This window comes from Vombatus ursinus, unplaced genomic scaffold (assembly GCF_900497805.2).
Source record: "Vombatus ursinus unplaced genomic scaffold, bare-nosed wombat genome assembly UNPS02011369.1, whole genome shotgun sequence".
NCBI lineage: Eukaryota > Metazoa > Chordata > Mammalia > Diprotodontia > Vombatidae > Vombatus > Vombatus ursinus.
In genome coordinates this window covers 1,699,292-1,718,495 of record NW_020951147.1, presented here as the reverse complement: position 1 = coordinate 1,718,495, position 19,204 = coordinate 1,699,292, and the positions used below count along the sequence as shown (strand labels likewise).

Here is a 19,204-nt window from a genome sequence, read left to right as displayed (position 1 = left end):
GAAGAGACACTCTTGAGCGAGAAGACTTCTGTCTGCCACCTGAGTGAGGAGAGAAGGACAGAGGGAGGGAAAGAAAGAAGAACCCCATGAGAGGTGAAACATTTATTTCAGTGAAGGGAAGTTTCATGAATAGTGACAAAGACTGAGAACTGAAGCTATTCTGCATCCGAATAGGAAGCCAAAGCCTCTACACTAAGGAGTCTAGCTCATAGGGGTGCAGGAAACACTGTAATGCCAAAGGGCTGTCATCTCAAGAAGGGACAGGCTTGTCCAGAGCAAAGCCAGGAAGGCAGATTTTCACTCTGCTTTCTAACGATAAGAGCACCCTAACAATGGCTTATGATTCCAGAGAATGGAATCTCCCTGAGGACAGGTACTGCTGCCTGCATCTTGTCTTCCATCCTCATCACCCATCACAGCCCCAGGCACTATTTTTGGTCTTTGCATACAGAAGGCACAAAATCAGTGACTGTCGGATTTAATTGAACAGAGCTGCTAGGTGAGGAAGTGAATGGTGAGTATCAGAAATGTTGTTGGAGAGATTCTTCTCAAGTCCAGGGGCCACTTTTAGTTCTGAGATTCCACACGAGGTTCTCCTGCGTGGCCATCTCCGTGGACTTTTTCTGCTCATGTGGTTGCTTGAGGGCTAGTTATCCTCCATCCTTGGGTTATGACAGAAGAAGTCACAGGAACCAAAGACCTCACCTTGTGGGGTCAACCCTCCAAGAACCACCTGTCCCAGAGGTGACCTCAGCAGGCATGGGAGGACAGAAGTGAGCAGGACAGTTCCTGCTCATGTTTCCCTGGCATCACACTTGAAGAAGATCAATGTAAGCCCCAAGTTTAGATTCCTGTGAGCACCATATGGAGTCTCCTCTTGATTGTACTTCAGAGACCGGTGGGTTGGGATGATGCCTTAGGGAGAGTTATTCATCTATACTTTAGCTAAGACTTTGACAGCGTCTCTCCTGCTACTCATCTAAATGAGATGGAAAGATGTGAAGTAGATGAGAGTACACTTAGGTAGGTTTTAAGCCAACTGAATGACCGACCCAACGAGTTAGTCATTGATGACGCACTCCTCAGTAACATGAAGGCAGGTACTAGAAGAGAGCTCCTGGAATCCACCTTGGGTTCTGGAATGTTTAATATTTTCATTAAGGACTTGGGCGAAAACATTTCATTTATCAATTTTGTACATAATACTAGGCTGGGAGGTCAGGCTAAATCACTGAGTGATAGAGTCAGGATCCAAATTTTAGATTCAGGGTCCAGATTTGATTTGACCCTGACCCTGGGACCAAATAAAATAAGATGAAATGCAATCACAATAAATGTAAAGTCTGATGCTATGGTCCAAAAATCAACCTCACCAATAAAGAAGGAAGGAGGGTAGGAGAGCTGTCTACAAGTATCACAAGGCCAGTCACGAGACTAGAATTGTTGGGCTGGGCACTGGAGGGTAGACCCAGGAATGATAGAGGGAAATGATCTAGAGGAAGGTTTTGATTTCATATAAGTCGTCTTCCTTTGGGACAGGGCTGTCCCAAAGTGGATGGAGCTACCTCAGGGGAGTGGGCTCCTCCTCCCTGGTGTTTTCGGGCAAAGACAGGTGACCACTTGTTTAGACACGGGCTAGACTCCATGATCCCACATTCCCTTCTCTTTCCAAGATTCTGGAATTCTGTTGTGTAGAGAAATCACCCCACCTAAGATACAGGAATCTGAAGGTCTGGTCCTGGCTTTGCTAAATGACTCACCCATGGTCAGATATTGCTCTGGGCTCAGTTTCCTCAGTCGTAAACGAGGGAGTCATAACAACCTATGGGGCATTGGTAAGATATTAATTGGATAATTCCTATAATGAGCTTTGAAAAGCAGAAATGCCAGAGTAGTTTACATGAAGTCCTAACACAGACTTCTTGGTGTGATCCTTAAGGGGCTGAGCCAGGCTGGTCTTAGGAAAGTCCTTTTTCTCCCTCTGGGCCCTTCTCTTCTGGGGGATCTCTATAGTTTTGTCATCCTGGCAGCTCAGGATTCTAAATACCCCAGCGGCAGTGCAGGCAGGGTGGCACAGTGGGTAGTCCTAGGCTTAGAAGCGGATTTAAAATCTGCCTCTCCCACTTCCTTCCCTGTTTGGTCCTGGAAACCCCCTTCTGCTCTCTGTGCCTCAGTTCCCCTACCTGGGACTCGATGAGGTTTGGCTACATGACCGTGGGGATCTCTTGCAGCTCTAAATCTCTGATCCTTTGATGTCTGTTGACTGAGTGTCCCCCCCACTAAGTCAGGGCATCAGGGTTCAAGAGCTCCCCCAGGCACAGGCAAACAAACCCCGATGGAGTAGGAGCTGGTTCCACTCTCTGTGTTCCCAAGCTTTTGTGAGCTCCTGGAGCTAAGAAATCTATGTTTACCTTCCGCTTGCTAACTGCCCCCCCCAGCCCTGGCTAAGGGAGCAGGCATCAATCCCTTGCCTCTCTCAGGTGTGACCTGTATTTGATTGTGCACCAGCTCAGGGACTGGCAAGGCCCCTGCCTTTACACAGGAGTAACCAGAGATTTCCTGGAAAGTTTCTTGTCCACTGAAACGCACGTTTTTGTTGTGTTTTTTTTTTTTTTCTTAATTTTATCCAAAAGGCAGCTGGTCTTGCTTGTAAGTCTTGGGACCAGCAGAGGTCTATCTCATACACTCCCTTTCTTTCAACTTACCCAGAATACTGGATCCTACATCTGACAGAGCCTAGCAGTTTCACACCTGAGGCCAGAGAGTTCTGGGAATCTTGAGTAGACCAAGGCTAAACAGTAAGGGTAGCAACAGCTTGGGTGTATCCAGGGAACTCAAATGCCAAAGCACTAATCCTAAGCCAAGGCCTGCAAACTCTAGAAGCAACTAGTATTCAATCAACAAATATTTTTAAAATGCCTACTGGGAACCAAGAATTATGCTCGGCACTTGGAAAACAAAGACAAAGACAAAGAAAGAAATGTTCCCTGCTCTCAGAGAGCTTACATTCTATTGGGAAAGACTATATGTGTAACATATTCACATGCAAGTACATATAACAGATATACAATGTAATGCCAAGGTAATTTAGTGGGAAGACATCAGTAGATGGAGATGGGGAAGGCATCAGGAAAGGTTTCATGCTAAAGGTGAAGGTGTGAGTTGAATTTTGAAGGAAATGAGGGATTGATTTGAAGAAGCAGAAATAAAGAGGGATCGAATTCCAGGCATCGGGATGTACAAATGATGATGAGATGAGAGACTGAATATAACTTGTGAGCCAACCTGGCACAACACCGTAGAGTAAATGAAGGGAAGAGCCAATTGGGACCAGACAATGACAAATAGATGAGTTTATATTTTATCATAGAAGCAACAGGAAGCTGCTGGCATTGAGTAAGAGGGTGGAGGAGATGGAGAGGAGGAGATCTGAAGGAAGGAGATCAACTAGGATAATCAATCAATAGTCCAGGCAAGAGGTGATAAAGGTCTGGACTCACGTGGTAGCTGTGTGCTGGGAGAGAAGGGAGGCAGAGGAAAGAGTTCTTATGGAGAAAAAAATGATGAATTGACAATTGACAACTGGTCCTTGAGATGAGGGACAGAGTGGAGTCAAGAAAGACACAGAGATTTTGAAACTGAGTGACCAGGAGGACAGTCCTAGGCACCTGTGGCATCTGGCACGGTAATAGTGACATACAGAAGAGACGCAGTGTTGGGGGGAAAGAGGATGAGGTCTGTTCTGGACATGCAGAGTTTGAGTCGCCTATGAAGTGTTTGGTTCAAGATGCTGGTGTGAAATTCTACGACTTTAGAATTTCTAGAAGAAGACTAGGGCTGTGAGTATACATATATATACATATATATATACACACATATATGTATGTATGTGAAATCTGTACATATATGTGCATATGTGTATATGAACATGTGTATATCTGCTTATATACATATATGGTGCATTAACAGAGAGATGATAATTAAACTCATGGGAACTGATGAGGTCACTCAGAGAGAAAAAAAAGAAAAGGGAAGAGGGTTTGGGGGGGAGCCTTGGGGGACGCCCCAGGTTAGTGGGTGAAGTTTGAACGCAGATGTACAGAAGGACCCTAGGAAGGAGGGGTCATCTGGGCAGGAGGAAAATCAAGGAGAATGTGAATGAATGAAAAAGAGTCCCTTAAACTTGTCCTCCAAGCACAGGGGATGCAAGCAGAAGAACAAGACAGTCCCTGCCTTCAAGGAGCTTCTACTTTAAAAGAGGGAGCCGACACCCCCAGAGGGTTCTGCCTCAGGGCCGATGGAAAGGGCTCCTGGTCATTAGGGGCAGCGGCCAGGCCTGTGGCCAGCCCTCCTCTTCCGTATCATCTCCACCGGGAGAGCCATACTTGTTTCTGAGGATGCCTCATTCACGGGACCAAGGACTTTGAGGGCTCTTTGCTGAGTCTTCAGAAGCTGTGGCTGCTGAGGAAAGAGCAGGGCTTTAGCACCTGCAGAAGTCACCAGGCCATGTCACCAGGACTGCTGCTCCCTCGGATGATGACTAGGAGACCAGCCTGGCTGTCTCCGCCAGGGTTTAAGGCTTAGGTTGAGACGGTAACACTTGATGGGGCAGATGCACATCTGTGTGTGTGTGTGTGTGTATAGCGTTGGAAGCTCTGGCCTCAGAAGGAAACTATTTCCACCTCTCAGTGGCTTATCACCCTTTTCTGTGCCTCCAGCCCCCAAGATTGGACTTTCTTGAGGTCCAGTAAGCCAAATGTCTGGCAGCTAGGTGCAAAGTTCTTGACCCAGAATCAGGAAGACCTGAGTTTAAATCCAGCCTCAGACACTTCCTAGCTGTGTGACCCTAGGTAAGTCACTTCACTCTGTTTACCTCAGTTTCCTCACCTGTAAAGTGATCTGGAGAAGGAAATGGCAAAGCCCTCTAGTATGTCTGCCAAAAAAGCCCCCAGCGGGGTCCCGGGGAGTGGACACGACTGAAATGCCTGAACAGCAACAATACAAACGCCCCGGGGCAGGTGTAGACAGATGACGGCTGCCCTTTGGGCCGTCTCTTCTGGAGGCATGACAGACCTCAGGGTTCTTTGTTTCTCCAGCTTCCCTACTCAACTGGAGGTTATTGTGAGGAGTGCTGGGCCGAGAGTCAGAACCAGAAGCGTGACCTCGGTAGCGCCTCTCTGAGCCTCAGTTTCCTCGCCTGTAAACTGGTGGGCTTAGCCTAGCTGCCCCCGAGTCCTCTCCAGCCCTAAGGCCAGGATGCAGGCTCTCCCAATGGGGCAGGGAGGCTGACGGGGGCCCAGCTCTGAGGGCTGGGATCTGGGGGCCCTCCAGGCCTCTCCCCCCACCCCACCCCACCCCCCCCCCGTCATCTCGTCCACACCTCCCCAGGTCCCTTATTGCCCTTCACTCTCCCTCATTCACACCCTCTCACTTAGGTGAAAGAAAGTGGTTTGGGGGGTTGGAGTTCATCTGCATATGCTCCCTCCAAGCTGCTTGCTAATCACATTCCCTCTGAAGTACAAATCAGCTTCAGAGGCTTCAACCCGCTCTGAAAGTGTCAAATACTTGGCAAAGCTCAGGGGCTTTTCCATCTATTTGCTGTCGGCCAGCTTTGCTTGAAATCCACAGCCCCCGATGCTGATCCCGGGCTGGGGACCCTGGGAGATCCTTAACCAGAGGGAAATGCTAGGACAGGAGAGGATCCTTCTCAAGGGGCAGCCAGGCACAGCAGAGAGAGCCAGGGAGGTCATTGAGCCCAACCCTCCCATTTGGCAGATGAGAAGACTGAGGCTCATAGAAGAGAGGTGACTTGGGTCATAGGGTCATGGATATTAGAGCTGATCTAACCCACCTCCTCCTTCCTATTTACAAGTGAGCTAACTGAGGCCCTTTGTGACTTTGCTCACATAGATAGTTGACATAAGGGTCAGGATTTGAACCCAGCTCCCCGTCTGCCGTTCCAGAACTCTCTCCATCCTAATACTTCCACCTGTCACACACAAGCAATCCCCTTGGCAAGGCTGTGCTCAGCGACCACCAGTAAGGTGGAGCCTACCAAGGTCCACTGGATAACTGATTATCTGTTCAGCTCCCCCCACACCTTCCGCTTCTGCCCTCTGGGGCCACGCAGGTTTGGTCAGTGGGCCCAGGGGAAAACAACAGCCCGTCCCACGAAAAAGGCAGCCAGGCTGACAGGGAGAGGGCAGGTTTTGGGTTTTCAGGACACCATCCCAAAGAGGAAAGTCTTTTTATATAGATTTGACCTGTAGTGTTCAGATCATTGAGATCTAGAGAAGAAGGGGGGCTGCGGGGGGGGGGGGAGACGCCTTAGCAAACAACAATTCATCATGGCATTTCCCACTGTATCGCTTCTTCCAACTCGGGCCATGACTGGTTCTGGAAGCCCCTGATGTGAGCTGTCTCTAGGGTGCCAGGCCAGGAAGCAAAACTGCAATCCTTCCACTTGAGACATCAGGTCACGTCTGCATCCTCCCTGACCTCAGAAATGTTCAGAAACCCCAAATCGTTTTACGGAGCCCAAGGGAAGTACCAGTCCTCAGCCTGAGGATCAGAGCACCCTGGTTTTTCTACCCATCATTCAGATGGATCTGATTAGGGTCTCAGTGTTGGGAAGAACAGTGGTGGTGTGTCTCTGAAGGCAGCAGATCTGGGCTCAAGTGCTGGCCCTGCCCTTGACACCCTTTGTGACCGTGGGAAAATCACTTAACCTCCACTTTCGGTTCCTCATCTAGAAAGTGAGGGGTCCGTACTAAATGGCCTCTAAGGTCCCTTCCAGCTCCAAATCTAGGAAGTTTAGGGAGGGGCCACTCAGGCTTGGTTTGAAGATCTCTAGCCAAGCAGAACCCACTTCCAACCAAAGCTGGCCATCCAATTCTGAGAGCGCTAATTGCAAAGAGGGTTTGCCTGACACTAGATAAAAGCTATTTTTCTTTTAACTTCCACCCTTGTTCCTGGTTCTGCCCCTGGGGCCAATCAGAACAAGGCTAAGCCAGTGTCCAGATGGTGGCCCCTCAAACACTTGGGGTCACCCCAGCTTTTCCTCTTCGGAGCTTCCTCATCTGTGAAATGGGGGGCTTGAACCAGGTGAGCCCTTCCTGTGGCCTTCCAAACCAAAGCGCCCTTCCCTGGCCATCACGTGGCGTGGTGTCCCGTCTCCCCACTAGAATGTAAGCTTTGTGAGGTTGGGGACTGTCTTTGTTTTTGTATTTGTATCCCCAGTACCTTGCTTGGCACATGGTAAATGTTTAATACATGTTCTTTCATTCATTCATTCATTTATCCATCTATCCATCCATCCATCCATCCATCCCAGTTCCAGATCTATGATCCTTGAATAAAACATAAGCTTCACCAACTTAGTGCAGTTCTCCATCTGACCATGGACTCACGGGCAAGGCCTTCTGGTTCCATGATCCCAGTAATGTCTGGATGCAGTTGGTTAAAATACATGCACACGCTCTGTATGTGAGGAGCAGACTTAAAGCCCTAATGGGAAAGTTACTTTAAGATCACAGAAGAGCCAGAAGAGACCTCGGCAGCTTCTGATGTGTCATCTGTCACCGGCCAGAACAAGAATGCCCTCTACTATGTTTTCAAGGTCCCTCTCCTCTGGCTCTAAACCTAGGATCCCATGGTTTCATTCTCCATGGCCAGTGGTCATCCAGCCAAGAGGTGTGGAGACCTCTAGTGATGGAGAGAGCCCACCACCTCCCATTGCACTTTTGGACACCTCAATCAGTGAGCCAGTTTTTCCTAACATCCAACCTCAAGCAGCCTCTTTGCATGGGGGTTGCAGATGCTCAGTTGCTTTATCAGGGAATGCGTTCATTCATACCCTCTCCAAGGATTTACATGCAGCCCAGCTTGTCGTCTGTGGTAACCAATCATGATTTATTCCTTGTTAAGTGTGCATAGCACATACATTGAAATATAAGACAGCACCTGTATAAAACTACAGACAGATTCTGCGAATATTGGTTAATCTTGAGAGCTCGAACACACATCCGTGTAAAAATGGTACAACAGTATTTTAAAGGCACAGACAGTACCAACCCCATGAGCAAAGAAGGTGATTCTCTCATTTGTAAGCATGTGCATTTGTGTGTGTGTGTGTGTATGTGTGTATGTGTGGGGGTGTGTGTGTATGTGTGTGGGTGGGTGTGTGTGTGTGTGTGTTGACAAGAAAACTGGACCAATTTTCCAGCAAAATGGAGGACTGCTTTTGTTGTCTGAGACGTGGAATAATTCATTACTGCTTGGGTGTGGTTGTCCTCCCAGAAATGACAGAAGAACTCTCCAAGTGGCCAGTCCTGTGTTCCAGGAAGCAGAGACCTCTCTTTGCCCCGCGCCCTGGGCAGCCAGGTCTGGCTCGTCCCTGGCTCTTCTCGGAGGCCCTGAGAAACAGCGTAGCCTCCTGTCCTGCTCCACGCAAGCAGCCTCCGCAGACTTAAGCCACCAGGCTAAGCGAGCACAGTAGTGGGGCGCAAGTGATTGCAATAAAACAAGAGATTTTTGAGAGCCAACAACCACCCCAAACCAAGAATATCACAGAGAAAAGGCGAGACTCAGATTTTCCATAGTCGTGCTGTCTGCCGGCCCCCATAAAGTTAATTTGGGAGCCAGTTTGCAAACATCCTCGAGGGGAGCTCAAGTATTTAATAAACATTTCGGGCATTTCTGGTCACAACCTAAGGTCATTTCGTATAAACTCTAAAAACTCATTCATTAAAACGTCCACATAGGCCATGGTGTGGCAGTAGGGTGAGGGTGGGGGCTTTTTTTAAACGTCCCCAGCCCCTGCTTCTGCCTCTTCTGTCTTTGCTCCAGTGACAGAGCTTCCATTTGAAAAATATATAAAGAAAAATATAGGGTTACTCAATGACCATATAGTGCCCTCTGACAGCTGTCTGCGAATATTTTCTCCATGATTATCCTTACTAAAAGTAAATCCCTGGGTAAAGATAGCTCAAACGTGACAAGGTTCAGATGGGATGTAGCCCACACCGGCGGAATGCTTCTTGGCTACATATGGAAAAACGGGGCGCTGGGATTGCAACCTCCAGAGCCTTGGAGAGACTCTGGAAAGCAGAAATCCTGGGCTTTCCCGGAAGATTTTGCTTTGAAGCGTTGGTGAGGTAGACATAAAACCAATGGGTCAGGGAAGGAGGCAGAAGGAAGAGGAGCAGTCTTTCTAAGCACTGCATTAAAAAAAATGAAAAAGAACTCCAGGCTTGTGTGTGTTTCTCTGTGTCTAAGGGGCAGGCTGAGCCACCAAAGCAGGGCTCAGTCCTTGCCAGAGCTGGAAGATCAAGGGCTTGCTCCATGCTGTCGATTCAGTGGTTGGGACTGGATGATAGCTATCACAAATTGTAAGAAGAAAAAGGAAAGGCTTTGTCGCTGGGTTAAAAAGAAAGTTGGTCACTTAAACCTCTTCCAGGCAGTCCCCCACCCACCCACCCAAGGTTGATTTTACAGTGCAGTAGTGGAGAGGCCCCCCTCCCTGACAGGCGTAAAGTCAACTGTCCTGCTGCTGATCTAAGAAAAGGAGAATTAAAGTTTGTGCTGTCGAAGGGTCCCTGTTGCCCAGCAGTAGATCGATTGAAGATTGCCTGGAGGAAAGTTCAAAGGTCAGCCCTGGCTGATCTAAATACAGATTTGTGGGGTAGGACTTCCATGGGGCTCTTTTTGCACCAGAAGGAAACTGATATGTTTCAGTAAAGTAGCAGCTGGGCGCAAATGGGGTTCAGCCATCAGCCGAGGGTACAGGGGAGTCTGGAGAGGGGTGCCCATCCCCACCACGAAGGAACCAGGAGGAGCAAGGCTTTGTTGGGCCCTGTGCATGCCAAGGGATGCAATCTGAGGGCACGGCAGAACCCCCTTCAGGCCCCAGGGGCGGCAGAGTCTAAAAGAACCCAGCTCCCTCGGCCTCTGGACAGATGACAATAGCAGCACCCGGTTATCTGAGAAACAGTGACAGGAGGCAGGCAAGGAAGAGCAGTCCCAGCAAAGAAGGGTTTCCCTCTTTTCTGTTCATTTCTTTTCTTTTCCAAAAACTGACACACCCACAGAATTATAAATAAATTTGTGGCAATATATACAGACTTAAATAATTAACTTAACTATGTTACATACACCTGCTCCCGCAGAAGTCTCAATTGAAAGTGCACCAAGTTTGTCTGGTTTTCCATGGGTCCAGCCGGATCTTCCTCCCTGCATGTCTCCCTTGGTCATCCCTCCTGAGGTGACACTGGGGAGGCCCAGGACTGGTGGCTTTTCCCTCAGATCCGGGGCAGGAAGTGGGTCACAGTCATGGTGGGGGACACACGGTTCCCTTTCTTGGTTCTCCCATTTTTGCTCAGGGCGATGTACATGCCCGCATACTGCCCAGACTCGTAGGCATTGTAGTTATTAGGCAGGAGGATTTCTTTGAAGGTGCACTCATCATTAAAGTAGGGCTGGAGGGAAGAGGAGGGGGCAAGAGAGTTGGTCAGGGTTCTTCCAACGGGCAGCAATGCTCCTCCCAGACTCTCGGAACCATGGCTGGCATGGGCTCAGCTCATGGGTCTCCAAAGCCTGGCTCAGGGCAGGCCCAGGGACTTTACAGCAGAGTGATTTTGACCCATAAGGAATACACCCAAGGAATCAGACTTAGGGCTGCTTCCAAGGGTCAAAAGCCTGCCCCCAAGACAGGACTGAACTATTTCAGATTGAACTGGCAAGAGCCCTGGATAGGAGTCATAAGATTATAGATTTAGAACTGGAAGGAGTCTTAGAGCCTATCTCATCCCATGACCCCATTTTCCAGATGAGAAAATTGAAACTATCTGGTTAAGTGATTTGCCCAAAGTAAGGCAGGTAGTGACAGAAGCAAAGGACTCAGGTGTGAATTCTGGCCCAACCAATTGGTAACCCTGTGGCCTTGAGTAAGCCTCCTACTTCCTTCTTGGCTGCCTTAGTTTTCTCTTCGGAGAAGGGGTGATATAGATAGGTAGGACAGACAGATAGATAAATGGATGGATGGATGAGCAGACATTTCTTAAGCACACACTATGTGTCAGGCACTAGGCTAAGCACTGGGGATGACAGCTAAGATGATTTCTAAGGTCTTTTTTTTCTCTAAAACCCAGGCTAGATGCTTTTGCCCACCTGGTCCACTTAGGGTGGGGCCAGAGCATAACTACCCTTCTTCACACACAGAAAACAGCTGGTTCTGCAGCTGACCAGCCTTCCGGACACCTGGTCAGTACTATTCCCCAGGCCTTCAATATTCCTCCCTCTTCTTCCCCCTTCCCCCTTCTCCCCCTCTGGAAGTGCTTCCCGGACCCTCACTAGCTGATGCCCTGCTGCTCTCCCAAGCCCATGAGCCAGGTGCAGTCATGGAGCCTGGTATGGGGAAGAGGAATCGGGAGGTGAGAGTGGGTCAGCTGGATTCTCCTTCCTCTCATAGCCCTAAGTGCCCATCGAGGGGCCAGAAGCAGGAGCCAGGCATGTGGGAGTGTTATCCCAAAAGGCTGATTGATTCCCTTAAAGGGAAGAAGAAAGGAGAGGGGTAGAGAAGAAAATGGTAGATCTATTTTCTTCTGTTAGGTTTACGTGGCTGCTGCCAGTCGAGGAACCTGATGTATTCCTGGAGAGGTCTTGGGGACTCAACCCCTGCCCCAACCACGTCCCTGGCCAGGGGGAATCTGGTCTATTTGTGCTCCCATTTCTATAGGTTTTCATCCTCACAACCCAGATCAGTAAGGAGTCCAAACGATTATTCCCATGATAAAGGCGGAAGGTGAGGTTCAGACAAATGAGGAGCTCGGGGTCATTTAGCCAGCCAGGGCCGGGATTCAAACGTCTGTGTCACTCTGTCCACTGCACTGTCTGCCTCTTTCCCTCCCTTTGGTTTGTGATGGGGGTAGCTCTCCCCACCCCCACTCCTCACACCTCCCCTACTGTGTGTGTGTGTGTGTGTGAGAGAGAGAGAGAGAGAGAGAGAGAGAGAGAGAGAGAGAGAGAAACAGGAGACATAGACACACAGGAGAAACGACAGATGAGAAACAAAAGAGAGGGAGAGAGACAGAGAGACAAAGTCAGACACACAGAGAGAAGCGTTTCTGTAGCGGGGACTCAGGAATCCTGGGAGTCTGAGCAACCTTAGGGGCAGGACAAGTGTGTGGCGGCTGGAAAGAGGAACCCGCAATTCCCATCCAAGTGTCCGAAGCCCCTCTGCCAGGGCCAGGGCCAGGGCCAGGGCCAGGGCCAGGCCCCCCCCCTCCAGGTCTCCCTCCCCAGCTCCTCTTCTTACCGAGCCATAGAGTTTGCCCTTGCTGTTCATGGCCACGAAAAGACGACTTCTGACGCCAAAGAGGCTCACGACTCCCCGTTCCACCGGCGACAGCTCCAGCAAACCTAGGTGGGGCGAGCGGCAGGACTTGAGGGGGGTTGGCCTCAGCTACTGGTCATTCCTCACTGCTTGGGGAGCCGGAGGCGCCCGCCCCGCTCCGCTCACCCCTCCGCGGCTCTCGGGCAGCCCTCTGACCTGCACGCTAACCCTCTAACTGGTCCACAACCCCTTCCCAGGCTAGGACCCCCCTAACATCAGACGCCACCAAGGCTGGCGCGTACTGGCACGGGGCAGCCACTGCTTCACAGGGCCCCGAATCCTGCGGTTGTACGCTCGGGGCTGGAGGTTGGGGTAGAGGAGAGGAGAGGAATTAAGCTGCAGGAGGACCGGGCAGAAGTTGGACCCCGGGTGGGAGTGGGAGGGCACACTCCTGCCTGCGCCCCTCGGCATTTCTCGGGGCCGAGGAGCACCAGGCAAAGCCCAGCCCAACGAGAGCGCATAGTTCTCGCTTGGGAGAAGAGGGAAGGGGCTGGGCAGGATCCTGCGGCTCTGCGCAGCAGTCGGACTCTGTATGGGCCGGCAGCCGAGGCCAGCACTCGAGCCTTCTCCATAGGCTGATAAATATCGCCCTCAGCGGTGCCTCCTACACTCCCCTCCCTCCAGGCAGTAGCTCGGTAGCCTGGGACCCAGTGTCCCTCCTTTTCTATCCTCACCCCGGGAACCAGAGATCATCTCTCGAAAAACTCCGGGCAGCCTCAGTTTCCCCTTCATGTAAAGCGAAGGTACTGAACTAGCTGGCGTATGCGTATAGCTGTCTTCCGAGCTCGGGGCTAGAACACCCTTGGATTCCTTCAGGTTCCCTGCGGGGACTCTTTACTTCCTCAAAGCCCCGGCCACAAGTCAGCTCCTTTATCCCTGGCGCCCTCAGCCCGGTCGGTCCCCGCAACTCGCCTGACTTTCTAGAGTCCGCCCTAGCTGCCTAGTGCCTGACATTTACACACCTCCGGCCAAGGCTTTGGGCAGCTGGGCAGACCGGGGGCTTACGCGACCCTCGGGCTAAGGGGGTTGGGGACTGGGATCCACTACTCCCCATCTCCCAGGAAACCACCTGTGAGAGACACCCAGCAGTAAAACGCAAAAAACACAGGTCTCTTTCCTCCAGCCCTTGGCCCACCACCCTACCGACGTTGGGGACCGCACCTTCTTTTCCCTAGCATAGCCACCTTCCTGTTGGGGAGGAGACAACCCCGAGAAGAGAAGAGAAGAGAAGAGAAGAGAAGAGAAGAGAAGAGAAGAGAAGAGAAGAGAAGAGAAGAGAAGAGAAGAGAAGAGAAGAGAAGAGGGGAGAGGGGGAAGAGAGAAAGGAGAAGAGAGAGGAGAGGAGAGGAGAGGAGAGGAGAGGAGAGGAGAGGAGAGGAGAGGAGAGGAGAGGAGAGAGAGGGGAAGGGAGAGAGAGAGAGACAGAGAGAGACAGAGAGAGGGAGAGAGAAACACACAGAGAGACAGACAGAGACACAGAAAGAGAGACACAGAGAGACACACAGAGAGAGACAGAGACAGAGAGAGAGACAGACAGAGAGAGAGCGATGGAAGGAGAGGGAGAAGCCCTGGGCCGAGGGGGCGGCCACTCACTGTAGCGGTTCTCGTTGTGGACGCCGTTGATGCGGCCATCGGGCAGGACCTGGAGATGAAAGCCGATGCCCACGTTGCAGTAGAGGCGGCGCAATCTCTTGATGCCCAGCAGGTAGTCCCCGTCCCGGTTCAGCTCCTTCCTCTCCCCGGGGAGCCGGGCCATGGAGCGAGAGAAGAGGGTCTCCCAGCGCCAGTCGAGAGTGTCGTTGTGGGGGGCAGGCAGAGGGCCCCCGCGGCCCGGCCAGGGGGACAGCAGTCCCAGCAGCAGCGCGGGCAACAAGGCTGAGGGGTGAGGCATCCCGGCTCGCAGGGGGGACACACGTGGTTTGGCTGGAGGCAGTCAATGACTCTAAAAATACCCCCCTGCCCTGCCCTGCCCTGCCCTGCCTGCCCGCCTGTCCGGCTTGGGCCCTTCTCAGGCTCTGACCAGAGAAGGAGAAGAGAGGGGCGCAGGACAACTCGGACCCGGTGCTGAGAGATCCCAATTCATAAACTTCGGCTAGCGGTTCTCAGCTCAACCGGCCCCCAGAGAGCTGCCAGGGCTCCCTAACCCGGCTGCATGGGGCAGGAGGAAGGGGGTGGGGTGGGGCAGAGATTTCAGAGAGAGAGACAGAGACAGCGAGAGAGTGAGTGAGGAACACGGAGAGAGCGAGAGACGGAGAGAGAAATGCGCAGTGAGAAAGCCCTAGAGAGAGGGACCCAGAGGAGAGAACGAGAGAGAGAGAGCAGTGAAGTCAGTGGGAATTGATACGAACTTGGATCTCAACAAGAGAAGAGCCGTGTGAGTGGAGGGCGCGAGCCTCTCCCCTAGCAGCCAGCCATAGCTCCTGGGCCCTGGCCACCGATATTTATATCTTCCTAGTACCTATTACATCACCACCTACTGCTGGAGAGAGCATTCAATCCAGAAGTCAAATTATCAACCCTAGATGCTCCCCAGCCTCCAATCCTATCTTGAGGAAAACGGAGACAAGCAGGCAGAAAGACAGAAGGGGGAGGGGAGAGAGCCTCAAAGATTCAGGGACATTTCCCCCTTTGCCTTCTCAAAATGCTAGTGGAGGCAGCCCTTCCCACCTACCCCTGGAGACAAGGGAGAGATCCCTTCTGGATGGCCCTTCGTGCTCTAGCCTTCATTTCTCTCTGTCCTTCCTTCCTCCTTCCACTCCCCTGCCTTCTGTCTTTCTTTTCGGTGTCGTCTCTTCCCTCATTTGTCTCTCCTTTCTCTGCCCTTCTATCTCCCTCTCCTCTCTCTGCTTCTGTTCTTCTTTGTTGCCTTTCTCCTCTTTCTCTGGTTCTTACTTCCCTTTGGCTCTGTTTCTGTCTCTACTTAGCGGCTATCTCTCTTCCTCTTCTTTCTCCTTGGTCTTGTCTTTTCCTTGTCTCTATCTACTCTCTCTCCTCTGCACTCCTCTCCTCTTTTCTCCCCTTCTCTTCTCTCCCTGTCTCTGTCTCTGTCTGTCTGTGTCTGTCTGTGTCTCTCCGTCTCTCTCTTTGTCTCTTTGTTTCTCTGTCTCTCTGTCTCTCTGTGTGTCTCTCTCTCTTATCTCTTGATATCCCTTTTCCTTTCCAGTGTTGTCTCTCTGTGTTCTTTTTCTCATCTGTCTCTCGTCTCCTTTCTCTATTGTGCTGTCACCTCTGTACCCGTCTCTCGCCTTCTCTCTGTGTGTCTCTCTCTCTGTCTTTGTCTCTTTCATCCCATCTCTGTCGAGCTTGCTGCCTAGCCTGTGCCCTCCGGTTCTCCTACCTAGACGTCTCTCTTTGTGTCTCTGTCTCTGTCCCACCCCCACCCTTCCCCACTCCCCTGCAGGGAGGGCTCCAAGAATGCCCAGCGCTCTGCGCCCCGACACAATGTCCCATTTTGTGGCAGCCTGAGGAATGTCCGCTTTGCCCGTCTCCAGGAGACCCGAGTTACAGTTTGCAGGGTGCACAACAATTCCCTGAGCTGGGAGCCAACGTGCTTTTTGCAGGGGAGGAGAGGGACGGGCGCCTGGGCCAAAGGGCCCCTTCTCCCCTCTCCCTTCTCCACTTGGGGCTGAGAACCTATAGCTGGTGCAGGGGACGCCCCAGCCCAGCTGCAGCTGAGGCCAGACTCCTTCCCAGTCAGCCAAGATCTAGGCCCCACCCCCGGACTGCCCCCTCTGACTGCCGGGAGAGTTTCAAGGGAGCTCTACAGAAGGGCACAGAAAACTACTGGGTTGGGGTGCTCTCGCACCTCCCAAGCTGAGATCCCCCAGCTACTGGGAGCAGAAAGAGGCAGCCACCAGTGTGGGAGTAGATCTCGGGGTGGGAAGATGTGAAGGCTTGTCTTTGTCACCCTCCCCTACTCCCACCCCAATCCCTCCACCCCCCACAACAGGTGCGAGGGCGGCAGGACCATGGATTTTTCCCCCCTTTAATGCTGCAGAATGAATATGCAACTGTGGAAGGAGTGATCTAGGCTTTTTCTCCCTCGCAGGATCCTGGGCCCTATTCTTGCTAAGAAGCAACACCCCCCTACCGGCCCACACCCTACAGTTCGAGTAAAGGTTTGGGGAGGGAAAAGAGACTTATCTTGAGCCAACTGAGAGCTCACCTGGCTGTGAATAGCACTGCTGGCTTTCTAGTGTCCGATCCTTGCTCCCAGGGCTAAAGCTAGCATTCGTTCAGCAAACATTGATTAAGTGCCTTCTGTGTGCCAAGATCCCAGAGCTAGGCTCTGGAACCTAAGCAAGAGTCCTCTCTGCTCTCTTGGAGCTCACAGGCAGCTTAGCAGGGAGAGAACGCGCCACCATGCCAGTCCCTTGAACTCATAGTCACAAGACAACTGTCTGGGTGTCTTGAAAGACTAAGGGCCAGATGAAGCTTGGGAGGGGTGTCATGGGGGGCAGGGAAGGGAACAAGGGAAGGCTGCTTGGAGGAGGTGACAGGAAAGTTGGGTCCTTGGGTGAGGATGGGCCAGGAATTGAAAAAGAGGGAGAGGGCATTCTTTGTCCAGCCTCTCCACAGTCTGTGTCCCCAAGATAGGATGTGGAGCCTTGCCCGCAATAGACACATGTTAAATATTTAGCAAATTCAATTCCAAGTATAAAGAATACTGTAAACACAAGGTCAGGGACTGGGAAGCTCAGGGCAAGGGGCAAGGAGTTGCTCAGGTTAGCCTAAAGGAGGGGATGGGTGGCACCAGTCTCCTTGCTTGATCTATCTCTGCAAGACCCTTCTCGGGGTTGGCTCTGTGGTGAGCATCTCAGGTACCTATGTCAAGGCTGCAGTATTAGAAGACTGCTGGAACTCCCAGAAGCCTCTGCTGCTGTGGGTTCCCTCCCCTCTCAGAAGGAGGCACATACTTAGTGGACCTAAGGTGTATGTATGTCTGTTTCTCCACAACCCTGGAATAAAAGTTGCATATGGTGGGAGAATGAAATACCAGTGAAGGGCAAAGCAAATGGGGCTCTCCATATCTGGGATTCACTAAGCATTGCGTTTCATTCACCAACCATTACTACCCGAGCTCCCATCACCTGTGACTCTCCATCTCCCTGTTTTACCTAATTTCCATGTCCCCCAAAGCCCACGTCATTCTCTAATCCCAGCCTCCTCAATCCTACTCCACCCACGTTCTATCCCAACTCTGTCCATACCTTCCACTGTGCTCTCTGGAATTCCCTTTCCATTGTGAATGAACTTCTTTTCCTTCTGGACTTTTCCTACTCATCCTCATTCCACTGGATTCTTGTTTTCATTGAGCCTTGGCTTTCCCCAAATGCCACTGTAATCCTGGCCATACTCTCCTAGTTGCAGCTCCGTTTGATCACCTCCACCCGCCATACACATACTGATCCTGGAGGATGTCAGAATATTGTCTGCTCCCTGTTTGCCACCATCTCTCAATAACCTTTTGGCCTCTGTAGTTCACTCTATTGAACATTTTCACTGTATATAGATCATGGTGGATGCTGTCTATCCATGCTGTCTTCCTCCTTTCTCAAGGAGTTTATCACCTGAGACACCTTCTCCCTCTCCTCCCTAACTCCTGTCTTTATACTGGAGGGCTTCAATGTTGATATTCATGTTCTCTCAAATACCCTAGCCTTCTAGTTCCCCATTCAAATCCCTACTTTACTTCACCTCAGCCATACACAGAAATGGTCACACTCCAGATCTCACCATTAGCCTTGATTAAAAAACAAAACAAAAAGCATCTCTGACATTCATCTATCTGACCATAACCTTTCATAACCCCTCTTCCTCTGGAAGAGAGAGGAAAGTTCTCTGTGAAACTCCATCTCATTTCAATCCAATTCATATGCAAGTCAAAACACCGCAGCAAGGTGGTGCAGTGGATAGAGCTCTGGCCTTGGAGTCAAAAGGACCTAAGTTCAAATACAGCCTCAGATACTTGATACTAGCTGTATGACCCTGGGCAAGTCACTTAACCCCATTGCCTAGCCAAAAAAAAAATCACCCATTGGGCACACTATTTTACCCCAACGTCACCATGTCATTGGTCATCTTCAAAAAATGAAGGATGAAAACCAAGTGCTTCCTATAATTCCATATCTCCTTACACCTCACCTACCTAAATCTCTTCTTCAGCCACATCTCAGACTCTTTTTCCTTTACCTCTTAGACCATGACCCTTCTCTGACTTCGTTTTCCTCCTTTTCTAATCCAAATCCTATAGTAAAACAATTTGACTCCACAGTGTGTGATACTATCAAATCCCATGCTCCTTTATCCTTTGAAACCTCACACTTTGCCAAATGCCCGTCCTGGGTTGCTGCCTTCATCTGACTCCCCTGTTCCTACTGCTATTGAATGGAGCTGGAGGAAGTCAGGCAATTAAGCTGCCTGGGGCCCCTACAAATTTATGTTCTTCAACCTCAACTGGGCCTTCACCTCAGCAAGGCAGTCCTTTGATTCTTTCTTATGGATTCCCTAGGTCACTCCATCAAAAAGTTATTATAGACCTTCTCTTTTCTCCTCAAGCCTCTTGTATACCCTTCTCTCCTCTCTGCTAAGTACCTCACCTCATACTTTACTGAGAAAGTTTAGAACATTAGAACATGTGCTCTCTCTTCCCTTCTCTTCATCTCAAAACCCCCTTACACCATTTCCCATTCCCCTCCTTTCCTCCAGAATCTGATCATGAGATGGCCCTTTTCTTGGCCAAGGCCAACCTTTGGTTGCTCAGGTCAGTCTGGTAGTTCAGATCCAGTATTGGATTAAAAGAAGAGCTCACAT

At 50.8% G+C, this 19,204-nt stretch overlaps 1 protein-coding gene across 1 annotated transcript; it reads right to left on the bottom strand.

Annotated features, from left to right (window-relative positions):
- Window positions 1-10,298: 10,298 nt before the first annotated feature.
- FGF4 (fibroblast growth factor 4) lies at window positions 10,299-14,282 on the bottom strand. The gene is made up of 3 exons (XM_027855994.1): window positions 13,985-14,282; window positions 12,314-12,417; window positions 10,299-10,475 (listed from the first exon to the last, which is right to left on the bottom strand). Exons 1-3 carry the CDS (start codon window positions 14,280-14,282, stop codon window positions 10,299-10,301), a joined length of 579 nt encoding a protein of 192 aa, XP_027711795.1.
- Window positions 14,283-19,204: the final 4,922 nt, after the last annotated feature.